Source organism: Acanthochromis polyacanthus, chromosome 4 (genome assembly GCF_021347895.1).
Source record: "Acanthochromis polyacanthus isolate Apoly-LR-REF ecotype Palm Island chromosome 4, KAUST_Apoly_ChrSc, whole genome shotgun sequence".
Taxonomy (NCBI): Eukaryota; Metazoa; Chordata; class Actinopteri; family Pomacentridae; genus Acanthochromis; species Acanthochromis polyacanthus.
Window position 1 is genome coordinate 22,738,857 of NC_067116.1, and position 12,137 is coordinate 22,750,993.

Below are 12,137 nucleotides of genomic sequence, written 5' to 3' on the forward strand. Positions count from 1 at the left end.
ATTGACATACTTCTGATGAAAAAGTATTAGACCTGATACTGTTTAGTGTTGTTATTTATGATAATATATATATATATTTGCTGGATTAGATTATACATGCTAAATGTGGGAATGTTCTTATGTCTTGTAATCTTGTAGTGTCAGTGTGCCTGCCAGTAATGAAAACAAATTCACCTGACTGCATGGAAATTGTTGCATTTGTTTTACAATTTTAAATAGCATGACGCAGGGATTTTTGTGGGGTTCATCTGAGTCTGCAGTTCATTACATATGGTGGAAACACTGGATTTTATATTGACATTGAGAAGGAAACTGTGTTTACCATGGATCGGTAATGTCATGGCTGATACCCGATGGGCTTGACATGGTTAGCATCTGACGGATGCTACAGGGTGGGCCAAAAGTGGGCTTACAGTTGTTTCACTATTTGTTTCACGTTTTTGACCTAATTTATCCAAACCATGATTCCAAACCAATATTCAGTATCCCTCATTCATTTATTATTTCTTACAATTTCGGTTTCTTTTTTTTTTTTTTAAAGTTACAGAGATTGTGAGCAATGGCAAACAAAGTAAATCAAGAGCAAAGAAAGTGGATACTAAAGCAGTATTGGTTGTGTAAAAAATGCCAAGCAGATGCACACATCATGGCAAGGAGCCTTTAACACTGTCCCACCTTCATGCCAGGCAATTAATCGCATTAGAAATAAATTAGAATGAAAGTGTAAAATGCATACCTACTTTTGGCCAACCCTGTATATCAGCATATGATGTCTGAAAATGACAAGCGAATGTATAGCAAATACACAGAGCTTTTACTAATAGTATTATGTAATTTTTTCCGTCCATTACCTTTTATTCTATTCAAGAACAATCTACCTCTTTGCGATGAACTGATGATGATGAATCTGTGATTCTCAGTTCTTGACAAGAAAAATGCACCTAAAAGCAATTAAGACACAAAAGGTGAAGAGAACTGAGAGAGAACACTCTCCCCTCAATGTCTCCTTTTTGTTGTGTCCCGTTGATCAGCGATGGGATTGGTTGCTCCTGGGTTGCCCTTGGCTAATTAGAAAAGGAAGTGGCAAACTCCTGACTCACCGCTGGGCTCAATCACTGTATACCGAAAGGCGCCAATTAGTGCCGTATGAACATGATTAGAGGAGCACTCAGCACGGCCTGTTGCTGGGCAAAGACACTGTGTGTTTGTATGTGTGTGTGTGTGTGCGTGTGTGTGTGTGTGTGTGTGTGTGTGTTCGTGCCCTGAACCAGCCTGTCCAGTTGCGTACCAGGGTTGTTTGATTTTCAGGTCGATGCTGGAGCCAAATCTGGCCCTCTACTGCTGGGGCTGTAATCACACTCTGCCTGTGTGTGTGGTGTTGTGTTGTGTGGCTCTGGGTGGTTCTGGCCCAGTGTGTTATCCTCCTAACCAGTTACTAATGATGTTAATGCCGATCAGCCACTGTATGGATTTCTGCCCGGCTGGATGGACAGAGCTAATCACTGCACATAGACTCCACGATCAATACCCGTCCGGAGGAGTGAATCAACCTCTGAGGCGCCCTGAGCTCCAAAAATTAACTACTTCAGCTCCACTGCAGCTGCATTCGGACCCGTTTGCTTAAAAGGCTGGCCTTGTTTTTGGAAGTCGGACTGTGATCACCTACTCTACCTTATTTGACTAAAACATGAACCGTCGACAGCTTTGGATAAACTCTGAAGGCAATCCCAAAAAAAGTCCGATTTTGAAAGCAAATAGTAATTGTCTGCTTTTAGTGTTTGTACTTCACAATCTCAGAGTAAGTACAGCTTTTTAAAATCACCAACAGTCAGCAGTCATGCAAACAGAAACCTACCAGAGCAGGAATTGCTGTGATGGAAAGGTTGAAGTTTGTGCCTGTACTGTCAGCTGGAAATCGTGGTCTGAAGCAAAATTTTAAGTGTTTCAGTTCAGAATCACAATTTCTCAAATGTGAGGATCATTGCTTTTTTTTTTTCCAGTTTATTTAAGTATAAGCTCAACTGCTGTTAAGACAACACAACAAAAAAGGTAAAGTGTCCATTTGATATACAGGAACCTACGTTTTGTGCTAAATTATTTGCCTGTGAATTTTAAAAAAAATGCTGAAAGATTGATGGATGATAAAAATTATACTTTGGTATGAGTGTGATAGAGACTTTTAAATCCAAAGTTCAATAGTCTCCTTTATTTTTTTAGCTATGCCAAAGTGTTGGGGTGCATTTGATAGGATGAGGTGTTGGAATGAAAATAGAAAACTGTAATAACACCGATATAGTACACACACAAAAGTTGTGACAAACTTTTCTCCAATATTTATAATGTTATGTACGAATCTCAGACAGTGTCACATACAGATTAATGCCTTTACATTTTGGATGCTGCCAGTTTTTCTTGCTTTCTTTCTTCTTTTGTCTCTTGTGACAGCAAATCACAACAGAGTTCTGCTGTTTTCAAAGGCAAGAGTCCTTCCTCTGCCTGTAGGTCAGAGGTGACACAGAAAAATAATAAACACAGCAGCTGGCTTGACTTGCTGCAACCTTCTCCTCCCCTTGGCTATATTTAGAGAGACATGAGCTGCTCTGAGATCAGTTGTTGATGTTGGACACAGAGCGCTTGCTTTGTTTGGATAGCGATCCATAGTGGCTGATCAGGTGAATGGAAGGAGCAGCTGGCTCTTGGTGGAGGGTCCAGCACAGTTGCATAGATGTAGGAGTAGATGTAGCAGTTTCGTGAGAGTATTCCCAAACATGGTGCTGTGTGTGTGTGTGACAAGATGCAATCAAAGAGTTCTGTCACTGCGTTTATAAAAAGCAAAGACCAAGTTTGATTTGAATTTGGCTGCCTTCCCATTTGAGATAGTCTTCTTGTGCAGTGATACACTGCTTCCAGTGCTCCTGCCGCACTTGAAGCGCTCCCAGGAGGTCCCGTTCTGTAAGTGTGTCAGCTACCTTCTGTGATACAGTCCGGATCTCCTCCACTGTGCCGAAACGATATTTTGAGGAAGAGGAAGGACATGCAGGGAGCCAAATCAAGCAAGCAGGGTGGGTGGAGAGCAACGCTTGTGGTATTGTGGCCAAAAAACCCATGAGCAACGACATAATTGGTAATCAATTGGAGCAGCCACATGCCAGCACGCACCAGTTCAGGTCATTTGCGTCAAATGTTTTACCCCAGATGCCTCACAATGTCATAATAGAACATACCATTGACAGTCTGTCCTCAGAGTTCGCTCCACGGCTATAGTATCTATAGCTGTTTAAAATTTCTGCATCAAGTCTTGCTGGAAAGCCACAGGATTTTATCAAAATCAAGAATGTCCAATATTCACTGTTATTTTACTATCAATTCATTATTGTTGATTGAGAGATTAGTTGTGTGGTCAATGATACTTCAGAAAACAGTACAAATATCCATCACCGGTAATTGCCATGAATTGTCTTGCTTTTGTAACTACTTTAACAGTTTGAAACTCAAAGATATTGCAATTACAGCAGAGATATCACATTTTCGAAGCTGGAACTTTAAAAATAGCACTAAAATGACTTCAGCATTGTTGATCAGTTTTCTGATCACTGCACATAGTATTGTTGCTGCTCTAGTCACTTTGATATGCCTTTAATCCTTGGATCTGGTGTGACCATGTGATTCTATGGATATTTAAGTTCATGGACAGATGTGTTACCAATGTGTATTTATTGGATTTTATGTTGGGAAAACACATTTCATCAGCACAATGACTGCTGTCAGTGAATGAGCAGGTTAATCACAAAGCAGAAAGCTTCATCATCAGACTTAGTGCACAGATCTGAGTCTACTCGAATAACCTTGCTGCTTGTTCTTCTTTTGCCCTGCTGCCCAACTTCTCTTCTCACTATGCTGTCATGATGACACACACACACACACACACACACACACACACACACACACACACACACACACACACACACACACACACACACACACACACACGTGTGTGTGTGTCTTGCTATCATTGTGGGGACATACCATTGACTCCCATTCATATCTAACCCCTAACCCTTACCCTAACCTTAACCAAACCCTAACCCTAACCAAAACAATGGCTAACCCTAAAGAAATGTTTTTGCACTTTTACTTTTTTCAGTAACAACAACATGGCCAAGAAAACACTTCAAACTTGTGGGGACCAAAACACACAGCGACAGTGAAAGGAAAGATTTGTTTGGCAGAGTGATGCATGAGGGGGAAGCAGCCTGTTTTTCTGCTGCTTTCAGATCAACTGTACAATAGGCTTGAGGTATAAAACAAACAAACCCTCCCTACTGCTTGAACACACGCAAGCACGCACGCACGCACGCACGCACGCACGCACGCACGCACGCACGCACGCACGCACGCACGCACGCACGCACGCACGCACATAGATGTTTATAATCTGTGTGAGGACACTCATTCACATAATGCACCCCAAATGATAACCATCACAGTTAACCCTCCTGTCATCCTTCGGGTCAAATTGACCCGTATAAAAGTTTTAAAAATGTGGGGGAAAAAAAACAAACATTTTCACAGTGAAAACTTCCACATTTTTCTAAAAATTTTTTGGTGGGAAAAAACTGATTAAAAAAATCTTTAAGGACATTCAGAAAGAAATCAGCTAAAATCCAATGAATTTTGCTGTCGAATTTGGGGATTTTTTATTTAAAAAATAAAACTTTTGAGTGAAACTTTTCAGGAATTTTCTTCCTGAAGATTTTGCAAATTTTATATAAATTTGGGGAAATTTTTGGTAAGGACAACACGAGGGTTAAATGGCTAACTCTACCCTAATCCTTACTTCTAATCTAAACCTTCAAGCTAACTCTGAACCCTCAGCCAACCCTCTGAAGTTTTTCTTGCAGGCCACAATGTCCTCAGAATACAGAAATGTCTTCCTCACTATGATTTTTTGGACCTAAAACACACACTCATACTCATTTATAAACCATTCCGTGGTGTGTTTTCCTCCTCTCCTCCTCACCTCTTGCCTCCTTCCTGGTGTCATGTTTGAGGCCCCTCGGCCAATTCCCACGCTACGAGGAAAGAAAACAGGAGGGCGCATGTGTGTATATGTGTGTGTTTTGACCTTTTACCCCAGTTCTGTGTCATCCTCCCATCAAATAACAACATCTGGCCTTGGCGATTGTTTTCTGCATCACTCTCGCATACGTAACAGAAAGTTCCTTTGAATCCCTGGTGCCTGGTTCCCATGAGCGCATCACAAGAACACATGCACCGACAACAACTAACAACTGGAACTAGTCCTGCTTGGCATTTCCCAGGCTGAGGGCTCAATTTTTTGTGCAGTTCTAGAGAATTACTAAATAATAAGGATCATATTAGGTACTGTCAGTGAAGATGTTTCAGGGCATGACCTGACATCAAAGTAGCTCTCATGACATCAACAGTATTGCGTGTTGACATCATGTTCAGAGAAGTGAATCATTGCTACAGTGACTTTTTTCTATTTTAAGAAGCATTGTGTAGAAAACTTTATTGTGGCTCATGAACCTAAAAATTGTTTTTTAAGCTTTTTTAAATAATTAAATATTTTTTGAGGTGAAAAACATTTTTTTCCAAGTAGATTCTTCCAGTTTTACATGAAGATGTTAAAAAATATTTTGACACGTTTGCTCAAAAAAATGTTAAACGATGATTTCATTATCAAAATAGTTGGTGATGAATTTTCTGTCATTTGATTAATTGATGTTAAACTACCACTTTTTAACTCCAGCTTTCTTTTTTTTTAATTTGAAGAAAGATTCCTTCTCTTCGATGGGGTGCAGATAAGTAAAGTAAACATCCTGGGAACTCAAGGAGAGGTTTGGGATGTGTGTGTGAGAAAAGTTTTTTGAAACAGACTTAAAGAGAGAAAAGGGAGCTGTAATGTACGTCAGAGAAATGCAGAACAATGCTGAAGGCAGGAGACAGACCAAGGTCAACTTGTTATGTCAGGCCGCAACTGAACATGACGCCGGCTCGCCCGCCTGTCTGTTTAATGGGAGGATGCTTGTTGCAGAACCAGTGGTTGTAGTTGTTGCAGTAAAAAAAACAAATTTAACAGTAAAAGTTCCATTTCAGCGACTGATTGTAGCAGTCATTAGAGAAATGTTGGAGCATTTTTTCTGCAGTTTCTGCACCTCTCTGTGCTTGGCAAGAAAACGTTCAAACATAGTACTTTAATATTATTCATGCATTTAAAAAAATAGATTGATTTCTCTAGGCTTATAGTGGAATTTAAGCTCTTGATAACAGCATTTGTAAGTTCTATCTGTTCAGTTCTAAATCTTCTAAATTTGTTTTGCAACCTACAGAGATCATCATTATTAGTCAAATACCACTCACTCTGTTTTGTTGTATACAGTAAATAAAAATCACATAGTAATATGTGTGTTGTTTTTGTTTTTACAGCAACATATTTTATATTTATGGTGGCACTTGCTGGTTTACATCCCGATTAAAGTGTGGGAAAGCAGCAAAATTACCGCACTGATCAAATATTTGTTAAAGAGCTCACTTGAAACCAGATATAGTAAGGATAGATCAGAATGCAAAATACAAAGACGATTTGAGCAGAACCTTATGACTATTTCATTTCAACAAATAGTTGTGTGCTGTGCATGCACTGAATGGATTGTGGCAGTTGCTGCAGTACCTGATATTCCTCAGTAGTGGGCGCTGCCTCCCTGTCAGATGCTGTTGACTCTGGGATTAATTCCATCAACCATCAGCAGGCTGTGCTGAACTGCAGCTGCTGAAGTAGTGACTGGAGAAAGTGGCATGCAAATATATATTAAATCTGTGAAAGTCAACATATTCTGTATATAACTTATGAAGTTGTGTGTCTGCTATTAGTGCTATTACTGGCATTCCTTTGTCTTTTTGTACGGTCATGCTCATGTGGATTCATTGTTGCAGCCTTGAGCAGCGTTACAAATTCACCATATTGAGTTGATGTTCGATGAACTCTCCGTGTAATGCAGCCTCTTTCTGATGTGAGAGAGACTTGGATGTGAACACACAGCTAAGGCCTGTAAATTAATTCTTCATTTAATTGCCCAAAAAAACCTGCCATACATCTGGATTACAGTTGAAAGACAGAGTTTCATATGATCTAAAGGCTGGTTTCAGCACTCATGAGAGGAAAATCTGAAGGACACTCGAGTTACAAGAGAAAAGTAAGTTTCAATTTTACTGGAGAGAGTATGAAAACCTACACACATGGTAGACTCATGTACATTTAAACTCTGCGATTCAGAATCTGAGAGACAGTTTAAATCCACAGCTGACAACGTTTGCAGCTCCCACTCTGATGCATGATCCTCTGATTTGCTTTCACCGTGTTCAGTCTTGGCACCGGCGATGTTTGCTGTCAAAGTGTCCTTGAGCAACATGCTTCACACCTGCTCACTGAGGGATTCAGCCCAATAGAAGAAAAGAAAGAAAATATGGGCCATGAATATACATGAGCGTTTAGGAATGGAGGGGAACAGACCTGCATTTCTACCAGGAGCCACCTAGTGGAATTTGAAATGGAATATTTCATAAATCTATTCATGTGGAGGGGGAGAATTCATCTGCACCCTGTCTGGGGTGGGGGAGGGAAGGCATCTACGTAAGCACCGTCACAAGTCTCCCGGTTCCCTTCTTTCCTGTCAGCCAGATCTATTTATAGCCTCTGACGCCACTGCTCTCCTCTGATGGAGCCTCGTCACGGCCGACTACACCGAGCCGGGGGGGAAGATGGGGGAGGTAGAGGGAGGTTGAGTGAGGTACGGTGGTGGTGGTGGTGGTGGGGGGTCTTTGAGGTAAGCCCTCCAGCTGCAGCCCTGCCTCCCTCTGCCATGTCTCACCAATCAGGTGCAAGGTGCTGAGCGCATCACTGTGCTGGATACAGCCTTCCTGGCCACCCTTCTCCTCCTCCTCCTCCTCCTCCTCCTCGTCCTCGTCTCTCTGTGCTTCTGTGAATTGGGCCTGTTTCATTCAGCATCGATTGCATAATAGCCAGCCTTCATTTATCAGGCACTATTATTGCTGCAGCGCTGGAGGCAGGCTAAAAATAGACACACAGCCAACCTTCCACTGCTGGGTCAGTGCTCTGTTTTCTATTGTTATGACCAGAGAAGGAGGACACGGAGGAGGGGGAATGTCATGAATGAATCTAATTGATTGAGACACATTAAATTTGTTAATATTGCCCCTGAAGTGTCCATGTAGTAGTGCTTTAAAATCTCATCTCAGCCATGAAAGATCTGTTTTTCACGAGCTAATAATGTAGATGATTTCTCTGAGAAATTTGGTCAAAAAGAACCAAAGGGAGGCTGGGTTCAGTCTTTTAAAACAGACATGAATTGTGTGAGTCGGTGTGTCCTTGAGCAAGGCACAGTTCACTGAGGGAATATGAAGCACGTTCAGCTGGAAATAGTGCAGAGATCAACAGAAAATAACAATTTTCCGAGTTGATATGCTTTAACTCTCAGTCACTCTCTGTGGACTCAGACAAAACTCAAAGTCAAGTTCTCCTCCATTCCCTTTATGCTCGTCAGGGTTTCGCGCGTTTGTGGTTGCACTGTGTAATATGAGAAAGAGAATGGGAATCTGTTGAGGGAATGTTTGCATTGCAGAACCCTGCAGATCAGTAGCCTGCAGTCTGACCTCATCTCGATTGGAAGAGTTTCAAAGAGATTCAGTCAAGGCTGAGTGTAGCTGTGATGCTGCTTGGTGACAGAAGCTGGGCTCAATCAAAGTGTCACAGATACAGATTTTAAAATACGCAACAGAATTAAAAATAAAATCAATTTCAACACTGTGACATAATGTCAGAATGTCGATGTCCCTTTGTTCTGTTGTGTTTTAGCTGCTGTGATGGCCGATGGTGTTTTTTTTGTTTTTTTTTTTGGGGGGGGGGGGGGGTCATGGCTAGCAGCTGTACTGACGTAACACGCCTGGGTTGACGTCATGCAGAGATAGCAAAGGGAACGATGTGTGTGCATCTGCGTTTGATTGCGAAAACCGCTAATCACAAGGTCACCTGTTTAAAGTCTGCGGAGAAAATCAGGATGATGATGACGTTTTTTATTCGGCCACCGAGTTGAAGTTTTGTGCTTTTGATCATTGTAATTACTGAAACGCTCACATGAATCTTCTTTGTGTGTCTTTTCGTAATTTTATTTTCCTCATGTCTGCTGTTAAAGACTTCAGTGTGATCGTTTGGAAATTGATTTTCGGCTCCACCCATTCAGAAGATGTTTATCCATATTTCTCTGCCTTTCCTCATCTTCATTTCAGATGTCTCTTGTCTGTTTCTATTTGTACATCTTCAGCAGCTGCAGGAGGTGTTTGTTGTAGTGCGCAACAAAACTATCCTGGCATAGTTGGTATTATTGTTAATAGATTGTAGAAATCAAATAAGGTAGACAGAAATGGAATGGCAGGTCAGTCTGCAGTATGTACTTACTTCTTCTCTTTTCTCTCTCTGTAGTTTTGATGTGGAGAATGGCCTGTCAGTGGGTCGCAGTCCACTGGACTCTCAGACTAGCCCCGGCTCTGGTCTGGTTCTTCAGGCCAACTTCCCCCACAGTCAGCGCCGTGAGTCCTTCCTCTACCGCTCCGACTCAGACTTCGACCTTTCGCCCAAAGCCATGTCCCGCAACTCGTCCACTGCCAGCGACCTGTGAGTATTTAAAGCTGCTTTCTGTGTTACTTCGACAAAGCAACCTGTGGGGTTGGGATGCTGGACCCGGGGGAAATTTTTGGGGGTTTGTTCAGCAGTATAAAAAAATAGAGAACAGCTAGACTGTTTGATAATAGCTGATGATGGGAGATATGCAAGAGAGTTTGACAAATGTGTATTAACACATTCAGATTCTGGATTGAAGCAAATGAAATTGTCTGTGATTTTCCCCTGTCACTCATAAACTGTGAGCCTGCACAGTGCAATATGACTATTTATGATCAACAATGAAAATGAAATGAAACAGAATCCAAAATGTGATGTAAGTTTTAAACATGTTAAAACAACTTGAAGCTCTAAACTGAGAGCGTTGTGTTGACATGTCATGACTCAATTTGATCATATTTACCAAATTTTTAGCATCAGATCACATGGACTGTGTTGCTGCTGCTAAAGCAGAGTTCTGGGGATACTCTGGAATTTAATGTCGTCGTAATTATTTTTTGTAAGCACATTCAAGGTCCTATTTACACTGCTAAGAATCTGGCTATGAAGAGGCTTTTGCAGCACAGTGAGACTTTTTAAGCGTAAACAGCAGACCAGTCAGTCTCAGCTGTTTCGTAGTTCTACCTCTGGGTCGTCCAGCCAGTGGAAACCTGGTCTTAGCTCTGAGCTAGTTTGGCTTCCAGTTTCTGTCTGTTTATACAGCTAAAGATTTCTCTGTGCAGCTAGCAGTCTGTTTGAAGCCCGAGTGTAAATGGGGCCTCGACCACCAATACCTGTCGCTCCTTTGTTTTGAAGGGAGGAGGGATTGAATCATTGCGAAGTCAGTTGGCTACCTCGGTGAGACAAAGTGTGAAGATTGCTGTGATTTTTCTGTCTCTATCTTTGGGCTGTGCCGTGCTGTCATGAGTCACCAACCCCACCCTGAAGCTTCCACGTCACCTTTTCCCGAACATGACCTGAATGCTGAACTTCAGAAGCATCCCCAGTGCAAAGTTTCTGAAACAGTCTCAGCAAGCATTTGACAGATGGTGATCTGCTGTCACCTCTTTTTCATTTGCCAATTTGATTATTTCCATTAGAACGACTTTTTGTTTTGTCGGTCTTGATTTTACGAAACAACAGAGCCTCTTCAGTGATGACGTTCTCTGTCATATGATTGTTATTTGGAGTCAAATGTTTGCTGAACAGTGATGTACAGACTGGCTTTGTACTTTCCACTGGCAGCATGGTTTTTCCTTGATGTCTGAAGGTGTCTGAGGTGCATGCTGTGACCTCAAACCTTCCACAGAGCTCCACTTTTTCAAAGCGTGGCTCTCCCAGCACCCAGAGCATGAATGCTGCCCCCCATCTGCACATAGTTCTGGTCATACAAACACATCTTGGAGGCCTTCAGTGATTGTTGATCCTTATAAGAACACAGAACTGATTCTGTGTTATCACGGCTACGTTTGTCGCCACTCAATAAAGCCTATTAGCTCCTCATGCTACAGTACAGTTTAACTGATTGCTTGGATTCATTTGCCTTTTTTGTTGTTAGACAGCCGCTGTAATTACAATGAACAGTTTGACTGCATTGAGGATAATAAAAAGACTTCATACAGTTCACATTTAGGTCAGAGAACTTTATCAGTGAGTAAAACTTTTGAATTTTTTTTTTTTTTACTTCGAATGAACATCACATTTAAAAAGATGGAAAATATTATAAAAGTGTAAAAATGAAAGTTTAGGGGGAAGGTTAATGCAAATTTCTACACATTAAATTAAACCTCAGTGCTTGGATGCAATTAAAAAAACATTTCTTGTTTGTAACCAGTTCTGACCTATATGACATTTACTATTCCTTTTCCACCCAGCTCTCTTTTGCCTCATGGTCATAAACAAACATTTTCTGAGGTTTAACACCTATTTATGCACCTTTGCATCCAAGATGTGTTTGCGTAACTAGTTCAATCTGCTGTCCACTCCATTTATCCAGCGTGATATTCAGACCAAGCAGAGTCTCAGCCAACTGCAGCATTCCTGCACAGTCAAATATCCCAATGACAACAGCCTCAGCGTTGTCATTCTTTATGTGTTTGTCTTTTGAGGTGTTGGAATCACACAACATGTCCTCTGCTAGCTTCTCCCTTCTCACATGGCTTTTTCACTTCGTGTTTGTTCGTTGGTTTTTGCAGGCATGGAGAAGACATGATAGTGACTCCATTCGCACAGGTTAGTCGCATTTACACTCTCAGTGTTGTTCCTGGTTTTCTGTAAGAATTTCTGAAATTTACTAGCCACCTTCATTCAATTCAACAAATCAAAAACAAAATACAGAATCCCAGCTGAGTGGCTATTTGCCAGCACTGATTTGGTGCCAAGTGAAAACAGCAACAGCCCAAAAACTGGATTTAGCATTAGTATAAGTATTAGTATAGTC

General features: G+C 41.3%; 1 protein-coding gene across 3 annotated transcripts in view; it reads left to right on the forward strand.

Moving 5' to 3' along the window:
• The window catches only part of LOC110963451 (cAMP-specific 3',5'-cyclic phosphodiesterase 4D-like), a 90,270-nt gene that overhangs the window by 57,628 nt on the left and 20,505 nt on the right, over window positions 1-12,137 (forward strand). For 2 of the 3 annotated variants that reach the window (XM_022211831.2, XM_022211833.2), the window contains exons 2-4: window positions 9,521-9,712; window positions 10,514-10,555; window positions 11,893-11,929. In XM_022211831.2, the coding sequence (XP_022067523.2) occupies window positions 9,521-9,712; window positions 10,514-10,555; window positions 11,893-11,929 (271 nt within the window). The remainder of the gene's footprint in view (window positions 1-9,520; window positions 9,713-10,513; window positions 10,556-11,892; window positions 11,930-12,137) is intronic. The other variant, XM_022211832.2, reaches the window with a different exon arrangement.